The 21,794-nt window shown below is 37.0% G+C and overlaps 1 protein-coding gene across 1 annotated transcript in view; it reads left to right on the plus strand.

The window, feature by feature from the left end:
• INPP4B (inositol polyphosphate-4-phosphatase type II B) overlaps positions 1 to 9,889 on the plus strand; it is a 631,805-nt gene extending 621,916 nt beyond the window's left edge. Inside the window, exon 25 of the mRNA XM_081813115.1 lies at positions 4,033 to 9,889. Within this exon, the coding sequence (XP_081669241.1) occupies positions 4,033 to 4,165 (133 nt within the window). The 3' untranslated portion in view covers positions 4,166 to 9,889. The remainder of the gene's footprint in view (positions 1 to 4,032) is intronic.
• The last annotated feature ends 11,905 nt before the right edge of the window (positions 9,890 to 21,794 follow it).

Here is a 21,794-nt window from a genome sequence, read left to right on the forward strand (position 1 = left end):
AGTCACCCACGAAAAGAGGGAGAAATACGCCAATGTCATCAAGTCATGCACATTGGGTTTTATTTAAGGAAATGTCTCCTCATGTAGCAGTGATGTATTTAAAAGTGAGACTTTTTTTTTTACTTGTTTTTAAGTGATGGCTTTGATGAATCTGTAAAGAAAAAAAAAATCATTTTCTATCCTGCAGATTTAGTAACTGCCCTTAAATGACTGATCATGTCACATTTCAGTGGAGGCAACATGGTGATTTGCTTCCATGGTGATCTACTAATGATGGCTAAAACGAATGACTCTGTATTGTCAGGGCACCTTGCAAGGCGGCCACTAATTAGTTATTTTTTCATAATCCGCTGGTGAGGAAATTACTAATATCATTACTTAACACATCCTTTGCAGTTTACACTTGCAGAGTGCTTAAAAATTCATTTGTGGTTACGAGGAAATGACCATTTGTGCTATTCTTAGTAGAAAGAAGGAACAGCACCCGTGTGCACAATGCGCCATAGTCAGGGGCCTCGAGCCTTAAGTTCTGTGCTGGCCCCTCGGCCACGTGGCCTTCAATTCTAGCTGAATAATGGAATTATTATGTGTGAGGCATTTTTAATGTATTATGCTAATCTCCAGAGAATGAAGTCAGTAAACAATAAAGTAATTCAATTATAAAACTATCCTTCCAGAAACAAAACAAAACAAAAAAACCACCACCTTTTAATTTAGTAATTTTCACTTCTAAGGCATATTCAGCAAACAGACTGGAAAATGTGAAGTGTGCTCTGGCAGTTGTTTTAAAAAAAAAAAAAATCTAGTATAAATTAGTCCCCTGTATTTGCATTAAGGACTGTCACAAAATCCTTTCAACTTACTTTTTGGCCACTAGTGTACTCCTCAGCCAGAGCCTATCTACAGGTGGCCCCAGTGGGAGAGAGTATTTCTATACTATTATATTGATAGGTTGTGGTTAATATTTAACCTAAATTTGTAATCAGAATATAATATTTTTAATATGATTGATAGATAGATGAGAGAGAGGTGATTTAGGAGACTATACTTCTCTCCTAACAAGGAAGATGGGAGAGGCAAAAAGTTTTCAACGAAGTTAAGATTTGCTACAGATAACTTTCACCTTAAAACTGGACAGGAGGGAATGGTAGTGATACTAGAGAAATAATACCGGGCAAGGAAGCTTTTCTTAATCACAAAAATATCAATTCTTTAAAACCTACCACGTATTTCCTACCTAAGTGCCGCAGAATGTTGAACAAGTAACCAGCTCACTCACACAATTGACAATAGGAATTATGCAAGTCCAGAATAACTCTCCTTTTGCTCAATAAACCATTTGTTTTATTCAGAGAAGCTGCTATTTCACTTTGTCACTGGCTCCACAGTCCTTAGGTCTTACCAAAGAACAAGGAAACACTAGAGCACAGCACAACATGATTGATTGGATGCTTTAAACTAAGTCAGATAGATGTTCGAAGTAATTATGACCACTGCTGGCCAGTGATGTGGTCAAATGCCTCATCAAGAATGTCTGTGTAGGAGGTTTTCAGGGGCTGCAACTGGTTGAAAGGGGGCTATGGAAGCTCAGAGGCTTGTTCCCATGGCACTCTTCTTAAGACTGAGTGACAACCAGTTTTCTGCTTCAGAACCTGGAGGAGCTCATAAAGATCAAACCACCCCTTGACAACTGAGTATGATTGAAATTCTGAAAGCTCTGAATACTGATGAAATAGAACATAGAACTTTTATTTTCGACTTATGTAAGTATGGCAGATCTCAGACGTGCCACAATTGGAGCTGCTTTTAAGCCCAATTACAAACGTCCATTTTTCACTCACACAGGAAATCTTTTCTTTCCCAAAGAGTCACTCTGCAAATACGGATCTCTTTTCAGATCAGGAGTCCCTTGGAGATAGATTTGGCCTCATCTAAGTAAGATGAGCAGCAGAAAACATAGTGTATGAGCTGAACTAACAGAAGGGTGCTGAGTCGAGTTTTGTTCAACGAATCGTATGGCTGGCAAGGATGACATGTCAGATGTTTCATTCATTTTAAATACCTGACCATTTCCATAAATCATTGTTATAACTTTAAATGCATTATGTAGGTATAGTAACAATAGATGGTGTGTTCCAGTGTGCCAGGCATGTCCGTTTGCTTCCCTACATACTGTGTTTCTCATTTCGTTTTCCGAAGATGTATTTATCAGATTATTTTTTATGGCCTGATCCATATTTTAGTTTTATTCGTGTAGTCTTGTTGATTGGTGCTGTTATGCTTCTTATGCGATTGATTCTTCCTGGTACGTACACATTCAACCCATGTGAATATCATCTTAGTGTCTCTCTCTTCCTTCTTGCACATAAAGCAAAAAGAATCTTCTTTTTTTAAATGCATTTGTCAATGTAGTACAGGAAGAAAAAAATGCACAGGATGCATTTGGGGCTGTTTAGCATAAAAACTCCATCTGAAACAGCTGTATTATATAACATAATGTGTTGTATTTCAGGATATTTAAGGTTGAGTTTCTTTCCTGTGTGAATGCTATACTATTTTCTTTTCTCCCCTGACTTCCCCCTCCCCCTGTTTAACAGCAGACAAACCCAGGGAGCACTGAATGAATCCGATGATCCCGAAACAGGCTGTCTAACTGATAACAAGCCAACTTCTCGACACTTCTATCCTGTCGCCTTGCTGCTTGTCAGCTCACACCTGCTAGTTGTGTGGCTTATTTTAAGTCTTGCATTACTATTAGCCAAATACCAATAAGTTTTATGTTGTATTCCTTTCTTTTCTACAAATGACAATGGACTTTAAATTACGGGGTGGGGGTGGGGGCGATGCTGTAATATTTCTACATTTTCAGATTCACAGAATTTAAAAAAAAAAAACAAATGTTTGAATTGTGTTTTGTTTGTTTTTCCTGAAATCTACAAAAAGAAGTACTATGCATTAAGGGAATTATTTTGCTCTTTTGTTCATGGAAAAGTGTTTCCCACTGTTAACTAGCTCAAAAGAATTTTTAAATTACTGTCTTTGGAATAAGACAAAGAACAGAATCCTGAAAGCTTGAAGTTCTGCACCTCCCGTTTCTCTTCCCATTTCAATTTATCAAAAACAATTAAGAATGAATTGGCACAATGCACTGAAACCCTGAGACAAGTCTTAGAGATGGGGGAGGTTCCAGACTTTATTTCCACTGTGCTAATATCATTGTTGCCGTCGGCTGATAGAACCTTCTGTTTGATTCCTTAACCTGTGAGTTATGTTAGTTCTTGGCTTCAGTTGACCCTTTTCTGTCGAGTAATTTTATGGAGAGAATGGCTATTTATGTTTTGTAATTAAATTAACCTGTTTGTAACTATTGTTTGGGTTGATTTGGCTCTCAGAATGCTTTTCTATTCTTTTTAACAAAGTCTTGTTTGTGTCTTACGCGCCATTTTCAGCACCTGTGACTTTTGTACTGTCTGCACAAGCCCCCTTCCTTTATAAAGCGGAGACTTGGACCAGGCTGTTCGGAAAGCCATTCTTCTCTTCGTTGCACAGCTAAAATAATGAAGTAAAATAGAGATGAAATTTTCCTTTAAAAATCTATAGGGCCAGACTTAATCAATTAAATGCCTTATTCCTAGAACCTGCATCCTTAGGGCTACATGTAGATTTTAATGTGTTTTAAAAGAGACTGAGAAGTTAATTTGTGGCAAAGTTATAAAAAAAAGGCAGATATATTTATGAAACTAAAGTGAAGCTGTATTGTGGAGCAAATTATATTTAAAGAGTTTATTAAACCTTAAATATCTGTTAAGAGCAAAGAGACTTGAATTATCTCTTTCCGAGGGCAATAACGGTATTGGGCCTGGCCTAGGATTTAATTTTGTAAGATGTATCATCATTTGTGGAAAAAAAAAAATGTAGAGTTGAATCTTTGTTATTTTTACTTGGACTGTTGCTGCAACTCTGCATTGAACAAATAAAGCATATTTATTTATTCTGTGTTTCATGAAGTTGTGCTTTTTCCCCTTTCACCAGAGAAGGATGCCGCATAGAGAATGTACTGAAGAATGTCAAATGCAGAAAGTATGCTTTCAACATGCTACAGCTGATGGCTTTCCCCAAGCAGTACCGACCTCCAGAGGGGACTTATGGAAAAGCTGACACCTAACTTTACCAACATGTAAATAAGCAGGAACACAAACACGCTGCAGTCGGATAATCTCCACCCTTTTAACTTTTTTATTGTCACGAATTTGTGGAGGGAGGTGATCAGGGATGTTTGCCCAAATCTAGGCATTACTTGGATTAGGTATTAGCATATTACTCTGAATGAAATCCATTAAAAAAATCTTAAGTAACATCGTGATTCTAGGTCTCCGCTTCAACGCGTTGCCCCTCACTGGCTGTGTTCAGCTCAAAATGGGTGCATTTCGTTCATGGAGTCCTTCAGCCGGAGGCATTCTGAGGAAATGTAGGCTGTCACAGGAGGAAGACAGGTGACTCAGAGAGGGGCGCTCGACCTCCAAAGGGAAGACAAAAGAGGGGACAGGGGAGGGAGACTCAGACATGTTATTTCACAGCCGTACTCACGTGTAACCTTAAAGCCCATGTGTGGGATTCAGAAAATATTTTTCCAGTGAATTAAAATTCAGTAGCATCAATGCACGATCTTGACTGTGGAAGCCGGTTGCCGGTGTGCTTGTAAAGACTTGGGTCCTCCAGGCCAGACAAGACCAGTCCTCCCGAACAGGTAGATGACAGTGTTAGCAACACGGAGAAGAGACTTTTCCATAACGTGGTATCTTTTCAAAACTCTGACTCGTGCCGTGTGGCCCCATGACAGAAGAGGTGATAGAGAAAGTTGAATAGAATAGTAGGAAAAAACACTGGAGGAACAGCAACTGCAAGGAAATGAAAGCTGATCAGCCTGCTGATGTCAAACCTAAAAATCCCCAACAGCCTGAACTTTATGTAGCCAAGTTCATAAAAGTCAATAAACTATCTTTGTGATGTTTTCCAATAGTCCTCTTGCTACAGAATATAGATGGTGGAAGTATGCATTGTCTGACATAGATTACTATGTGTGAATAAACATTTTAAGACCTATGCAACCGTAACTAGTGACAAACTGAAACAATTATTTCTGTTAACCTGAATTTGAAATTTATTCTCAGGGAAATCGCACCATAGGTTTTCCAGAATTCCAAATTAGAAATTGCTTTAGAGATCATCTTGTATAAGGTCATTATAAATAGGTAAATTAAAGCACAAGGAAGATATGCACCCCAATCATCCAGCTAGATAATTTTAGAACCATGATTAAAATCTCTTCTTACCTTCCTAACCTGTGACTTGTCTAGTCTCCAAATTGCCATGCTAAAAATACATGAAAATTGTGGGAGAATGCTAGTTCGTTAAATAGAAATTGGCAGTTATTGCCAGAACTGAACCTTGGAGTATAATGGTCTGAATAAATGAAACCTGTTTTCTCCAGATGTTAAGAGTTTATTCTTTTTCCTCACTCATTGGAAGAGTATGCTAGCCAGAGCATAAATCTCCCCTTGGAAATGCTGGAGGGCTGTTACATAGACATCTCCTGGCTGTGACCACATTCAGTGGATGATATTATGAGGCTTTCCAAGCTAGCATGACAGCTTCTTGGCTAAGATGTGTGTTGAACTAAGGACTCCAAACAGATCTCTAGGTTCATGTTGGGTTTTTCAGATTACTACAAATTTTAGATAACCACTTGGGGCTTTTAATACCAGAATTCTCAATCCATTATTTTAGCTACTGACTTGTGGGCATTATATTTGAGGCCATCGACAAACAGTTTACAGGTTTTTTAATAAAAAGATGCAGTGTACTATAGATCTATTTACAGACAAAGTTTCATGGTGTTCTCCCTTTTATGCTTCCTTCTCCATTTCAGTGATTAAATATAATTTTTGAATGTTCAATTTTATTTGAAAATGGTAGGATTTGTGGTTATTTCCATGATCCCATTGGATTTAAGGTAAAGAGGTTTGGGATGACAGAGATTCTTGAGTAACAATGAAGCCTCATTCAGTATATCAAACAGTGGTCCGTGTTCCAAGAGACCTTAAATGAAAATGTATCATCCTGTAAATACTCTTATAAACAGTCATTTTTGTTTATATTTTTAAAAATGAAAACTCTTGACTCAAATACTGAAAAAATACTTATTTACTAGAAAACCAATAAGTAGGGTCTTCTACTTGGGGAGGATATCCCAAAGATTTTTTTTTTCTTTTTTAGTAAGTACTGATAGAGAAGTCTCAAAGGCTAGCGCTTACTGTAATACAAATGCATAGAAGTTTTCTTTTATTATTAGCAGAGTCATCTGCCTTTCCCTATACAAAGCCTGTATATCTGTGCATACTGTTAGACGTGGATTTAACCAAGAAAATTCATGTTTCATACCAACAGCAATACTGCTCCTTTCCTGAGAGCTATTCCAAGTACTGTTGGAAATCCACCTCACTATTTCTTAAGTTATTACAGTTTTTTAAATCAAAAAGCAAATGTTAAAAAGTTTTAAAATCTCCTTTGTACAAACACAGCCTCGTCATGCTTTCCTCTCTCTCTTTTTTTATTTAAAATATACACCAGCAGGCCTATTTCAAGGTATCAGATTGAACCAGAAACTGAACCAAGAAAATGACATTTCCAAACAATATAAAAATTTTTTTGGCTAAAAATATGTTTCCCCTCTAATGTTACCAAATGCAGAAATCAGTTCTGTATAGCTGTTTGCAGAGTTCTATAGAAAACATATTTAAAAACAAGGGAAGGTGAAATCTTGATTATGTTTGACCCAGTGGCAAAAGACCCAGAGCCTGAAAATGTTCCATGAAACAGCTGAACATAAAAGTTTCAAATATTTGGTTGAAGCAGACCCATATCTGGATGCATTTATTAATTTCTCGTGTGTTTTTTTTTTCCTTTGTAAATATTGTCTTGGATTTTGTTTATATCCTGCCAAAACAATCCTTGGGTGTTCAGTCAGTCCCCTAATCCAGTGAGTCAGAGCCAGCATTTGATCCTGCTGACAAATTGTGCTAAGATGACCAACCAACTAATTAGAGCAGTATACCATGTGACTAACCTCCAGTTCTCACTTTATAAGACAAATCCTTGTTGTTGTTGTTGTTGTTGTTTCTGAAAAACTGTGAAGTCTGTATGGAGTAATGCTTTCCTTCCCAACAAATCAAGCCCCTCCTTATGTAAAGTATGATACATGCCAAGGAGAAAGGATACCAGTGGTGCGCAAGAACTGACTCATGCAGACTCATGAGAGCTGATCATTAAATTTTCAGGAATTTTGTAAGCCAGTTGTTAAATACACCATCATGAAGTACTAAGTTATCAAAAGCAATTGAATGAATTTTATTAAAAAACAAATATAATAATCAAAACTTACCACCTCCTAATTATGTTCCTTCATTTTACTCTTTACCTGTGATTATTTATGTCCACTGTCTCTGCACAGTGGAAACACTATATCATCATGTGCTACTGTGCATCTCTTCCTGACTCCACATCCAGGAACACTGCGTGGGTAGCTTGAAATTGACTACAGTGCAGAAATTACCCAGTGCTGCAAACTGGGACTTTTAATTCCTGGAAAGCTAGTTGTTAAACATTTACCAGCACACAACCGAATGCTACCATCACTTTTTTCTCCAGCAAATAATAAATAATTGGAAGCATTATAAAATTATTAATATGGTATTAAGTGCAATCAGGCATCTTCAGATGACCACAATTCTGGATTTCCCCTTTCTAAAGACACCTATTAGACTCTAAGTAATATTTGGTATTTATATGTTATTCATAATTAAATTATATAATCATACAGATGCATTTAAAAATGTATCTCTCCTGATGTTCTGCAAGGGAAATCTTAACAGTGCAGCCTTAGTGTAAGCAATAACAACTGTGGGCTAGATTCAGAGAAATGTTAGCCTAATTAGAGTATCACTGAAAATGTGCTTCAGTACAAATTTTTAAGTTTATAATTTTAGCATTTGCTAAAAGCAGAAAAAACAGTAACATATCACTGTGTCCAGATTCTAATAAGTATAGTTCAGTTGAAACCCACACGGTTAGATTAAGCAAATTAAACTCTGGCAGTATGTTAAAACACCACAGACATTTTAGATGTTTGATTTCCAAACAGGATGGCATATCAGTTGTCTAATTCAATATGCAAGGGCACCTTTTTGTAATCTTTAGGAAATAAATTAACGTTTATCACAGATTTAAGAAACTGGCCTGAGAAAAACTGTGATCAGCAGTTACGGAGGGAAGCAAGTGTGTTGAACACAAAGCATCCCTAATAGCTGGAGGCTTTACAAATTATGCACCACTGAAGAGAATGATTTGCTGAGAGTTGTGTGGTTGATCGACAATTTTAGTGTGAATTGACATTCATTTAGCTCAGCTGCAGTCTGCAGAAGCTTTGCTTTTTTTCCCCATATTTATATTTTATTGCTTTGCAAAGAAAGTTCCAATATATTATATCCTTTGTTTCTTTGGCAGTTTTAAGTTAGAACTTTCTACCCAAACAGATGCTACCGATAGCAAAACTGTCTTTAAGAACAGGAAAATAAAATCAATGTTTAGATAAAATATTGTGGGCCAATTAGGTATAAAGTTAAGGTATGGAAATTTGGATTTTTACTTTCTGAGTCATGGTGCACATTCATCAGTCTTTGAATTTTATTTCTAAGCAAGTAAGAGAGTCTAAAGCATTTCTGATGTCAAAGAAACAAAGCCTATCTGACTGCTAGTAACAAGGAGGTAGGAAAAAAAATTGTAAGGTAATATTAGCCAAAAAAATAAATTGTACATGCAATTAGCTGTCCTCAGCTTGAATATCATAGATTATGTGAACATTTAAAATTATCAATCAAAAAAGGAAAACATGGCTCACAATGAAGTATACTACCCAGAGTGAATATCAGGAGAGAGAAGACCTAACACAAGCAATGTTGCCTGATAAGACAGATCTTGTTTATCTTTAATAAATCGAGTTCGTTAAGATGATGTTGCACTTTCCTACTCATAGCATGAATATATTCACGAGCTTCCTAAAATCATTGAAGTCACTCTACGGTCACAAAAGGGCATAATCCAACAGTCCATCTTTAATGATCACTTGGTACAGTTTCATTGTCTAGCAGGCAATACTGACTCACATATTGGCGAGATTGCTTTCTCATCTATATAGGTCCTGTGATGCTTTTATATCACTGTCCATATTTAAAAAATATTTCATGTCAGGCGCCTGGGTGGCTCAGTCGTTAAGCGTCTGCCTTCGGCTCAGGTCATGATCCCGGGGTCCTGGGATCGAGTCCCACATCGGGCTCCCTGCTCCGCGGGAAGCTTGCTTCTCCCTCTCCCACTCCCCCTGCTTGTGTTCCTGCTCTCACTATGTCTCTCTCTGTCAAATAAATAAATAAAATCTTAAAAAAAAAAAAAATTTCATGTCAAAGGACTTTAAAACTTTTCAAAGGCAGGCTCCACAGGTGTGTAAGTGGAGAGACACTCCCATTTTCCTGCACAAGTGTGTTCTTTGTACACATATACTTCTCGTGTGAATATTTTATTATTTTGTTTAACCTAACATCTAATTTTCAGATTCTTGTGGTACTTATCTGAAATGTTGGCATTTGTTTTCTTTTTATGTTAAGTATACTAGATGAGCCAATAATGTGTATTCCTAGGAAATGGGGCACAGATAGGTTAGATCATGTTATACTGGCATTTGAAGAAATATCATTTTATTTTGTTGTTCCGTGTAAACCATATTCATTGTACATTGTGTGTATATTTTTGTTTCAATAAATGTGATTTTTATTTTTTATGTTTCTGTCTTTTTCTCCCTATCACACGTTTTTTTTTTCGTTTCCATCAGTGTAGCAATGTCTAAAAGTTAATTAAAATAGCAGAAGGGTATCCTAAACAATGGTTCAAAGAGAATAGACTAGTTTTCTGCTAGACCACAATTACAGTGCAAATTTTACATCGATTCTAGGTTAGTCTCATATTCACTAGCAGAATGCATCTTTAAGGGTTGCCATTCTGTAGGAATAAGATCAACCACAATTTAGAAAAGAGTTCAAGAACCAGATGTCAATGCTTCAACCCTGGGCAAATCACTGATCTTTGTAGCCCAGATGCTGGTAGAGTCACTTGAGCACATGAACTAACTTCTCCTTACAGGCTAGTTGGATCTGATCACTCATAACTCATTATAGTAGCTGATACTAGAACGCACATTCCAAAGTTGTAATTATATCTTGTTGCCAAAAAATTAACCAAATGAGGCCCCTGCTTGCATGTAAAGAAAGGATGGAGTTTTGCCGTCTGGAGCATTTCAATAACATTGTTGATCCTGCAGCAAGAAACATTCCTCTTCTGTAATGTCATCATCATTAATATATGTTTGTACTAACATGTTGTTCTACATCTGAGCAGGAACAATCTGTAGGTAGCCCCATGGTGGGACAATGCACAATGAATTAGGGCAAAATGCTGCCTGCCGTCAAACCAGAAGACAGCTTCAGTGAAGCAGGAGTGCTCTGCTGCCTTAAAGTTCCACGCAAAGGTACCTTGACTGTTGTAAGTGACATTCCCACTCAAAGTCACAACACAACGAAAGACTCAGAAAATGTGCTCCAGGGCCATATTTTGGTATCTCCAGAAGGTAGAATCAGGAGGATGGGTGGATGTAGTTGAAGCATATCATGCCATGCACCCATTCTAAGCAAAAGTAGCCACGTGGCATGATTCTGTGGGTCGCTATGGCAACAAACACTGAGTTCTCTGTTCTCTCAGTGGTCCTGATGAATAAAGGTGACTTAAGAACCAGTTTTCTAAATAAATATTAAGTGAAAAGGGAGACGATCGTGAAAGCGTATTGGGGTAGAATGCCAGGAATGTGGTGCTCAAGTGTCAAGAGCTCCCTTCCACTTCCCAATCCATATGACTTAGTCTCTAGAGCCCTAATCCATATAACTTTGTCTGTAGTTTCAGAATTTAGTGACAGCAAGGGTGATAATGATCTGTTTTTCACTTAGAATGGTGGCTTCTCAGTTTTTAAACCAACTGACCATAAGCCACCACCTCCTTCATGCTGGTTCACCTCCTCCGACCTTGAGTGCGGTCTCTTAACACTGTCATTCAGTTCTGAACATTCTTTAGTCTCAATTACTCCTTCTGCTTCCCTTGCCTGCTCCTTCCATTTAGGAAGTCCAGTCCAAAAGTCTAGACTCAATATTCGTCTTTGCTCATTTGATATGCTCTCCTTCGAGGTCTTTAACTGTTATTTCTAAGGAGAAAACCCCAGCACAGGCTAAAGAATGTGGGCTTTTAAGTCACAGTGTCTGGATGCAGATCTTGGTTTCCCCAATTAGATGCAGATGTATGTCAAGTTCCTCTATGGCTTCACATTCTGATCTGTAAAAGAGGGGTGTAGTAGGACTTACTTAGTATTTCTTGGTGAAAAGGAGGTGCGAACGTGTAGGTCTAGCCCTTTGCCCTGTGCCCAGCCCCCATTCCCTCCCTAGTTTAGTCCCCCAAAGCCCAATCATCTGCAACTAAAGGGCTGGCTGACTAAAACTCCATGTTCTCAGGACACTTACCATGACAGTTCAGGATATATGGGTTCTGCCCATGAGACCTCCGGCACCATATTTGGAAAGTAGAAGGAAGACAGCCAGGAGGGAGGCGGTGACTTACCCCTTCTGCACCGGTGTGGGCAGACAGGCGTTTTGCAGGAGCAGCTGTTGGACTCCCATATCTACTGCCAGTTCCCCAGCTTGCTAGTAGGGGTGGCTGTGATCTCCACAGTGGTCACAGCAGAGCATTTTCCAGGCCTGTGGGTGGCAGTAGTAATTCCTGACAGCCGGACCAGAGGTGCTTGAAGCCAGAAGATTGACGAGGGTCCACTTCAGACGTGAAGTTCCTCCAGTCATTCCCATGATTAAAGAAACATCGAATTCCCCATATTACACATATTCAATTTTTCTCTGAGAGAAATAACTGGACTGGATTCTCTTCCCGCACTAAACCCTGACTGGTGATACCCTCAGTCTATAGGACATACTCAATACATTTCTTTCCAGGAGTTGTTTGCTGATTAACTTATTTACCTTTGATTTTTCAGCTGGACTCTGGTGCCACCTTTTCCAGTATCATCTGGCCATTTTTGAATATATCTGGTTGAGGGTGTTCATACTTTCATTGCCCCCCTCCCAGTTCACACACAGCCGTCCCAGCTTTCCTGTCCGTTCACGTGTCTGTCCCCCAGTCACACAGGTTTACAAGCTCCAATCAGCTTTAACTCGTCCATCTCCGTCAATAGATCAACATTCCATTTGTCACTAGGTCTATACATTTCACCACTGCATCACCTCCTATCTGTTACTTCCCTTTCTTCTGGCCACAGCTACTTCTTTCATACACAGCCTTTGTTGTCCCCAGAACTCTAGCTTTGTCCAAGCTAAATGAAGTTTGGGATTCAATGACATCCACGATTTGGCCTCACCTTATCTACCAAGGCTTACTTTCTATCTCCTGCACCTCTGTCCTCCATACATAACCACACTAGGAGCCTGCATACACCATACGTGTCCCTTACACACACGCACACACACTCTTTCTCTCTCTCTTCCAGGTTTTCTCTGAGCTATTTCCTTTCCCCATTCTATTGCTCCAAGTTTAACTCACACGCTTCTTCTTCCAAAACAATCTTCCTACATCACTCTAAATGGAATTAGTCTCCGCTATTCTAGTTTTTCTTTACCGTGCCCTGTATAGTTCATCCATTTGTACATTTCTTCGTTGACTCATTTAGCAGATACTTTCCAGTGTCCGTGTGGCTGGCAGGCACTTGGAGCAGCATGTTTAGTGGCAGGCAAGGGGCATGGCTCTTCCATTCACAGACCTCACTGTCCGGTCTAGTGATGGAAGCAGACAAAGGGGAAACCAACTAAAAAATAAATAGTAATTATTAATTACCATGTTTGATAGGAAGTAAATGATCTAGGAGTTTGGGCAGAGAATCGTGGTGTAGGTGAGAGGTATCCTTGCTTTAGGAAGGGTGGTCAGGGATGGTCTCTGAGAAGGCATCACAGATTAAGCCATAAAGGAGGAGGATCACCCAGGAAAGGGAGGGACCTACAAGCAGAGAGTCTGCCTGGGGCCAGTGCGTGAACCACAGACTATAGGGCTGGGGGAGAGATGAGGTTAGACTTAGCGAAAGGCTTTTAGACCAGGAAAGGGAATTCAACCTTTATGTTATGTGCAATTAGAAGCAATTACAAGGTGGGGTGCCTGAGTGGCTCAGTCGTTAGGCATCTGCTTTTTGGCTCAGGTCATGATCCCGGGTCCTGGGATCAAGTCCCGCATCAGGCTCTCTGCTCAGTGGGAAGCCTGCTTCTCCCTCTCCCACTCCCCCTGCTTGTGTTCCCTCTCTCACTGTCTCTCTCTCTCTCTCTGTCAAATAAATAAAATCTTAAAAAAAAAAAAAAGAAGAAGAAATTACAAGGTTCCAAGCAGGGGAACGAAAGTGACCTAGTTTATATTTTTAAAGGATCACTCCAGGTGCCATGCAGAGGCTGGATTATGAGGAATCAAAACAAAGTGGTGAGGCAGCTGGAAGGAAGTTGCAGGCAGTGAGAGGTGGTGCTAGGCTGGGGTGGAGACAGGAGAAACGAAGAGAAGCAGAGAGATCCGTGGAACATTCGGGGAATGAGAATGGCAGGACTTGCTGGAGGGTTGGTAGTGGGGGAGTTATAGGAGAAGCAGCCTGCTTTTGATAAGAATTACTTTACTGTAAAATTGCATTTTATTTGGAGTTAGACTCTAAAGTCACTAGTAAGATAAAAACGAAAAGTCATTTCACTGAAATAAATGTAACTAAGGAAACAACTATAATACTACACTGAGAGGTAAGAGGTTTAATGGTTTCTGGATTTGCCATTAACCCTGAGTGAATCAGTTCATTGTTATTTTTCATTTGGCCATATGTAAACTGAAGATAGCATAACTCTCTCTATGCGCACCCCTTGTCTGCTTCATGAACAAGGAGTGAATTCACCCAAATGCAAGGATTCTCTGAAAGATGCATTGCCTCTAGAATATGGTTTTATTTCAGAAGCCCCTGACTTATTCCTAAAGAAAAATATGAACTTGCACTGATTTTCTTTTTTCAAGAGAAATAAAATAGAGGGCTAAACATCCTTTCACCTCTGTTTCATGTTTTTAGATGAGGAGCATCCTCTGGGATAATATTTGTGGTTGCTCAGAATACTTTACACAAATTGCCATTCAGTAAGCAGCTTTTTATTTGGTGAGTGTGAACACAGCTGGATATGCAGAGTTTAGCCAATACGTTGCTTCTTTTTTTCTGGTATTTGCTATTTGCCTACCTACAGATACATTTTTTTTAGAAAATTGATAAGAGGGAATATTTCCTCATTCCATGAGGCCAGTCTTACCCTGACATCAAAACCAGGCAACAAGAAAAAAAAGAAAAGTTAATATAAAGTAATTACAAAGCAATACAAAGTAATTGCAAAGAGGTAATTAATGAATTTAACAAGGTTGCGGAACACAAGATCAATATACAAAAATTAATTGCATTTCTCTATTTCTAACAATAATCAATTTAAGTGTAATAAACAATACCATTTACAAAGGCACAAAGGTAAGTCAATTAATACAAGGATAGTTTTTTCAACAAATGGCACTGGAACAATTGGATGTTCACATGCAAAAAGTAAGGCTTCATGAATACCTCAGACCTTGTACAACAATAAATCAAAATGTAAATGTAAAACTATTAAACTTCTAGACAAAACCATAGAGGAAAATATTTTTGAGTTTGGGTTAGGCAAACAGTTCTTAGATACAATAGCAAAAGCACAAATCATAAAAGTAAAAGAATTAATTAATTTAACTTTATTGAAATTAGAAACTTGTTCTGCCTTTAACATTGTGAAGAGAAAGAAAGCCTAGCCACAGACTAGAGGAAAATATGTGCAAATCATATGTCTAACAAAGGATTTGCAACTAACACTGTAAGTAACTCTCAATGCTCAACAGTAGGCTAACAAACTACTCAATTTAAAAAATCATGAGCAAAAGATTTGAATAGACACATTGCCAAGGGAAATATATGGCTGGAAAATAAACACATAAAAGGATGTTCAACATTATTAATCACTACGGAATTGCAAATCAAAACCACAATGAGATACCACTTGAGTATGTGGAGCAACTAGAACTCTCATACATTGCCGCTGGTGGGAATGCATAGTGATACAGACACTTTGGAAAAGAGTTTCATGGTTTCCTATGCAGTTAACATATGGTTAGTGCATAACCCCATCACCTTACTCTCAGGTATTTACCCAAGAGAAATGAAAATGTTTATTCATATAGAAACCTATACACAAGGGGCGCCTGGGTGGCTCAGTCATTAAGCGTCTGCCTTCGGCTCAGGTCATGATCCCAGGGTCCTGGGATCGAGTCCCACATCCGGCTCCCTGCTCAGCGGGAAGTCTGCTTCTCCCTCTCCCACTCCCCCTGCTTGTGTTCCCTCTCTCGCTGTGTCTCTCTCTGTCAAATAAATAAAATCTTTAAAAAAAAAAAAGAAACCTGTACACAAATATTTGTGGAAACTTTATAATTGCCGAAACCTGGAAACAAGTCAAATATCCTTCAATCCCTGAATGGGTAATCCCTGTGGCACATCCATACATTGTAACACTCTTCAGCAACACAAAAGCATGGACTATTTCTTTACACAACAATATTGACGAATCTCCCATTCATTTTGCTAAGTAAAAAAAGTCAGACCCAAAAGATCACATTTTCTATGCTTTCATTTACATGGCATTTTGGAAAATAAAAACTGTAGGAACAGAAAAAAGGTCAGTGGTTGCCAAGAATTGTATTTGAGAAGAAGGTTTGACTGCAAAGGGAGAACATGTTGAAATTTTTAGATGTAATTGAACTACACTGTATCTTGATTTTGGTGGTATATAGAGTACTCTATGCATTTGTCAAAATCCATGATCTGTATGAAATGAAGAGTGACTTTTACTGTGTGTCCGTTTTTTAGATTGTATACCAATTTTTTTAATTAATTAAAATTTTTAAAAAATAAAATGCAAATTAAAACCACAAAGAGATACTACCACATACCCACTAGAATGGCCAAAGTTTAAAAAACTTACTATACCAAGTGTTGACAAGGATGTAGATAAATCTCAAAGTAATTATGTTGAGTGTAAGAAGCAAACAAAATTAGAACACATACTGTACGATTATATTTATATAAATTCTAGAAAATACAAACTAACCTGTAGTGATATGAATAAATCAGGTGTGTGCCTGAAGACAAAGCTTGGAAATGAGAAATGGATTATAGAAGAGCACCCAAAAACTTTTGGGGGTGGTAAATTACCTTGCTTGTGCCAATGGCTTCATGATATAGATAGGTAAATAGAGATAACAGATCAATGATAGATGGATAGATGATAAATAAGTATAGATAGATGATGATAGATAGATGATAGATAGATAGATAGATAATAGGTAAAAACCCATCAAATTATACACTTTAAGTGCCATATATTGTATAAAATTTATACTCAATAAACTGTTTTAAAATGAAAGGAAGAAAAACCACCAATCTTACAAAAACTCTTCTGAAGGATATAAAAAATAGAACACTTTCAAACATGTTCTTTGAGGCCAGTATAATTGTGATCAGGATACTTGACAAAAATATTACAAGAAAAGACAATCTCTGGCCAATTATCCTTATTATCATAAATACAAATATCTGCACAGAGTATCAACAGCTGAATCAATTAAGATATTTGGAAAAAATGTATCACAAAGAAGCTGAGTTTATTCCAGGAATGTAAGATTGGTATAGTATTCAGGTCTCAGTCAATATAATTTACCACATTTAAAGAAGAAAAGAGTAAAATCATATGGTTTCTTAATAGATGTCAAAAAAGTAGAGTAAAATTCAACAAACTAGAAGTAGAAAGAAACTTCTTACCTGATAAAGAGATACCTTGAAAACTTACAGCATACTGAATGGTGAAATATTTGTAACAGGCACCTGGAAAAGATGTTCTTCTCTCTGTACACTTCGGAATTATATTGGAGATCCGAACCAGCACAAAAAGAAAAGAAAAGAATATATATATATTTTTTTATTTTATATTTATATAAATGAATTCTAAAAAATGAAATGAAACATACGATTATGTGATATTCATGTGGATTTTTTAAAATTAGAAATAAGATATGAGAATTAAGAAATGAATTAAGCTAGTCATTCAACATAAGTGAAGAGAAAGCAATTATATTTCCATATACTAGTAGATGAAAAATTAGGAAATACAATTTATCAAAATACATACTTTTCAATTGCATATCAAATGCAGTAGAATCAATATAACAAAAACACACAAGACCAATGCTATAGGTTCAAAGCAATCCCAAGGAAAGTCCCAGCAGGTATTTTGGTGAAAATTGGCAAGTTGATTCTAAACTTCACATGGAATCGCAAAGAGTACTAAAAAATCAAGGCAAACTTTCATAAATTGAACATATATGTAGTACACACACAGTGAAATACAAAAATTTAATGTACAAGGAAGGTAATTCAGTACTAGTGCAAGTTTAGATGAAAAGAACAATCATATGGACTACATTTCATCTACTCAGTTACCTGACTGCCCGCAAATGTGGTGGGTGCAGAGCACTAGGGAAGGCACTTACCCTACATTAAAAAAAAAAAAATCAATTCCAGGAAGATTTTTTAAACCTTAATGTGATAGGTAAAGGATTAAAGCATCTAGGGGCGCCTGGCTAGCTCAGTTGGTTAAGCAAGCATCAGACTCTTGATTTCGGCCCAGGTCGTGATCTCAGGGTTGTGAGATGGAGCGCGGAGATGGGCTCTGGGCTTGGCAGGGTGTCTGCTTGAGATTCTCTTCCTCCTTCTTCCTCTGCCCTTCGCCCTGCTCACACGTACTCTCTCTCTCTAAAATAAATAAATAAATCTTAAAAAAAAAGAATTAAAGCATCTATAAAATAATAAAGATCATCTTTATGACTAGCAGTAGCTAAAGATTTCTCAAACAGGACACAATAGCCCTAACCATCGAAGAAAACATTGATAAATTTGTCTTTGTTAAAATGAAGAACTTCTGTCCGAAGGAGAACATAAAAGCACTAACCACAGAACAAAATGTTAATAAGTGGCATTTATTTTAAAATGAACTTCTATTCAACAAATGACATCATTAAGAGCATTAGAAGAATAATGCAGAATGGGAGAAGGTATTTAAAATATTTATAATGAGCAAAGTACTTGTTCCCACGATATGTAAACCATTAAAAGAAAATATGTCAGGTAATCCAGTTAGGGATACAAAAGAAGATATCCAAAAGTATGTAGAGTACTTATCCTCCTTAGTTATTCAGCAAATGCAAATTAAAACCACATTGAGAATCCATATACAGGTAGAATGGTTAACGTTAAAAACCTGACAGGTCAAATATTGGTAACAAAATAACAGCTGGAAGTCTCATATACTGGTAGTAGAAATCTAAATTACTGTACTGACAGATATGGGCTGTATCTACTAATCTGAACATTACACGTACCCCATGACCAGGCATTCTACTTTTAGGCAGTGACATACCACAGATGGGGAGGTGGGAGCATTCTGCCCTGGTCGAAGGAAATTAGAGTATGCCCTGTCTATAGAGAATCTTACAACAAAAACAACTAAAAAAAACAAAAAAATGAAAAGATGGTCAGATTTTTATTATAACTCTGCCCCCAGAAATTCTAAACAATGTCAATGAGCAAATAGTCTTTCCCCAAAACTTTCTTGTCTTGGTTTAAGTTCTAAACAATTGATCATAGTCAATATTGATCATATTGTTAATTTTAATAATATAGGTCAGCATCAAATTAGCTATTTTATGACATATCCTTTAATAAACTTTGTGTGTTACATAAACGTGAATGCAGAGAACTCCCAGTTATATCACTGGTCTCTGACAAAAGTGGACTCAGTTACATGTGTTCGTCTTATGTGTAAGTTCCTTACAGTTCAGAATTGTTAAAATTCATGTCTCCAACTCCTGTTACACTGTATGTTCCTACACAAAAGCATTAGATTCAAAACAAACAATGATCGCACAGCGATTGTAAGAGACAAAATCAAAATTCGAGTCATCCCAATTGTCACTCTACAGAACCACCTGAATAAAGTTCTTTAAAATTTAAAACATTATCATAATGCGAACTGGGAGGCCTACTATTAACTTTTTGAAAATGCAAATTTTTGATCATATATGTAATATTTTACTGAATTTAAGAAAAATCTTTAAAAATGAAACACATTGTTTTTTACATTAATTACTAGTTTTAAAGCTAGAGAGCAAATTAGGAAAATGATTGTTACTGTTTTTTACCTGATTATTACTAAAATTTATTTTGTTATATGGGTGAAGGTGCATTAAAAAATGATTTGCCCTGGTGTCAAATACACTATGCATGCCACTGATCCTGGGTATATATCCGATTGCAATGCATAATGCATACACACCTGAGGACACATCTCGCTAACAGAGGCACAAAATAAATGGAGATAACATTCCAGTGCTCACAGATGCAGTTCAAAGCTATGGGAGCTGGATGCTGAGTTACTGGTAAGTGCAGTTCCCAGGCAAGGAGCTTGGCTGGGTCCCCCTCACTGCTTAGAATGTAAGCTGCCTTTATAAGGGCTCATCGCAACACAGACACTGAAAGCTACTTTAGCTTTTGCCTATTTTTATAAAAGCAAAAATCCTCTTCTTTTGGTCACGGAAAACAGTACTAATGTAAAAGCAAAGTTGCATTAGGTGGACTTTCGAAAAGCAGTGGACACGGTGCTCTAGTTCATAATTTGTTTCTCATACAAGTACAAATTGGTAATTTTGAAATTACAGCTATACAATGGTTAAACAAATAGGTATTTTGTAGTTAGAGCTAAGTTTCTCCCTGTCTGAGAAAGAAGTTATAATAAAGAAAGAGGAAAGATAGAGTAAACACTAGGGTAGACTGAAATCAGATATATTGGTATAAATTTATGTTCATATGTACATATATTTATGTATGTGTAACATACACACACAGGTGGAGATTACATGGAAAGGTCTGCATCATCTATTCCCCAGCTCTGTGCACTAAGAGTGCCTAGAAGCAGTCACACACCATAAGCAATGAACACCCCTAGCATCCGCACGTTGATTTCTAAATTCCATTTTCCAACATAAGGAAACAAGATTACTTAGATAAGTGGTTTATTCCAGGGTGGGGGTGGAGAAAATACAAGATGAATCTGGATCATCTTGAGGTACCAGAAAGTAAAGATAGAATAAGCAAACAAACAAAAAAACAAAATCAAAACAACACACAAATGGAACATTTCAAAGGAACACAAGGGCCAAATTGAAAGAACCTCCAATGGCCTCAGTTGGAACAATCAGAGGCACACAATAAAAAATGATAGCTTTGGATTATTAACCAAAGAATAAGATAAGAATTTGTGATAAAAATAAATGATTGCATGAATAAATAAATGGGAGGAAAGAGACAACTTACCCCTTAGAATTCCAATTAATGAATAGAGAAGGAATATAAGTAGAAAAATCAGCATTATTAATGACTCCAGTGGTCACTAGTAATAAAATGTGTTGATATCATGTGTTCTTTGTTCTAATGCAATATGATGAGCATGTGATCTCTCTGGTATTCCCAAAATCCATAACATCTGTCTAATAATTAAAAACTATAAGGCAGATCCAAATTCAGGGACAATCACAAATGCCTGACGAGTACTTTTCCAAAATTGCCAAGGTCATGCGTTACAAAAAATCCTGACGAACTGTGACAGATTGGAGGAGATAAAGAAGACATGACAACTGAATGAAATGTAGATCCTGGAACAGGAAAAGAACATTAGTGGAGGTCTGAGAAATCTAAATAAAGTCTGCGGTTAGTTGATAGCCCTGAACCAATGTTTATGTGTGATGTTGACATTAGGAGGGGCTAGAAGAAAGTCACATGGGAACGCTCCATACTATCTTTACAGCTCTTCTGAAAGTTAAAGGGTATCTAAAAATTCAAAGAAAATTAATTGCTTATATCTTCATCTTTGACCACTTTGCTCTTTGTCTACCTCTAATTTGCTCAGAACATGAAACAAAAAAAAGAAATACTATAGATAAATTCCCTAAACTCTCTCTTAAAAAATAACTTTTGTAGGATTTATTTGTTTAAAACTGTAATATGGAGACAAATGATAGATTAAGTGATTTTTCCAGTACAACCTTTATCACTCATCTTTTTAAAAAAAATGTCTGAATACCTAAGAAGACTGTGTAGAGAATTTTACTTGAATTATTTCTCTCTTTAGTACATCTTTTTAGTAAATATGTTTTCCAAATTTAGTGTTTTAGGGAACGGTTGGAGTAAGAGATAAGATCTAAATACCTGAAAGAAAACCAATAGTTTAAATATGATTTAAAATTTCCTAATGTACAAATAAACTCATGAGAAATATTTGTGTTTTGAGGCATTTCTTGAAAATATTAGTTCTTAGAATATTTGAGGAAGAAAACTACAGGGATATTAAATGATTTTGTTCTATACCTGAAGAGTGATAGTAAAGATTACTTTTTAA

The sequence above is a fragment of the Leptonychotes weddellii genome, chromosome 2, assembly GCF_054177405.1.
Source record: "Leptonychotes weddellii isolate Sample4059 chromosome 2, ASM5417740v2, whole genome shotgun sequence".
Classification (NCBI taxonomy): domain Eukaryota; kingdom Metazoa; phylum Chordata; class Mammalia; order Carnivora; family Phocidae; genus Leptonychotes; species Leptonychotes weddellii.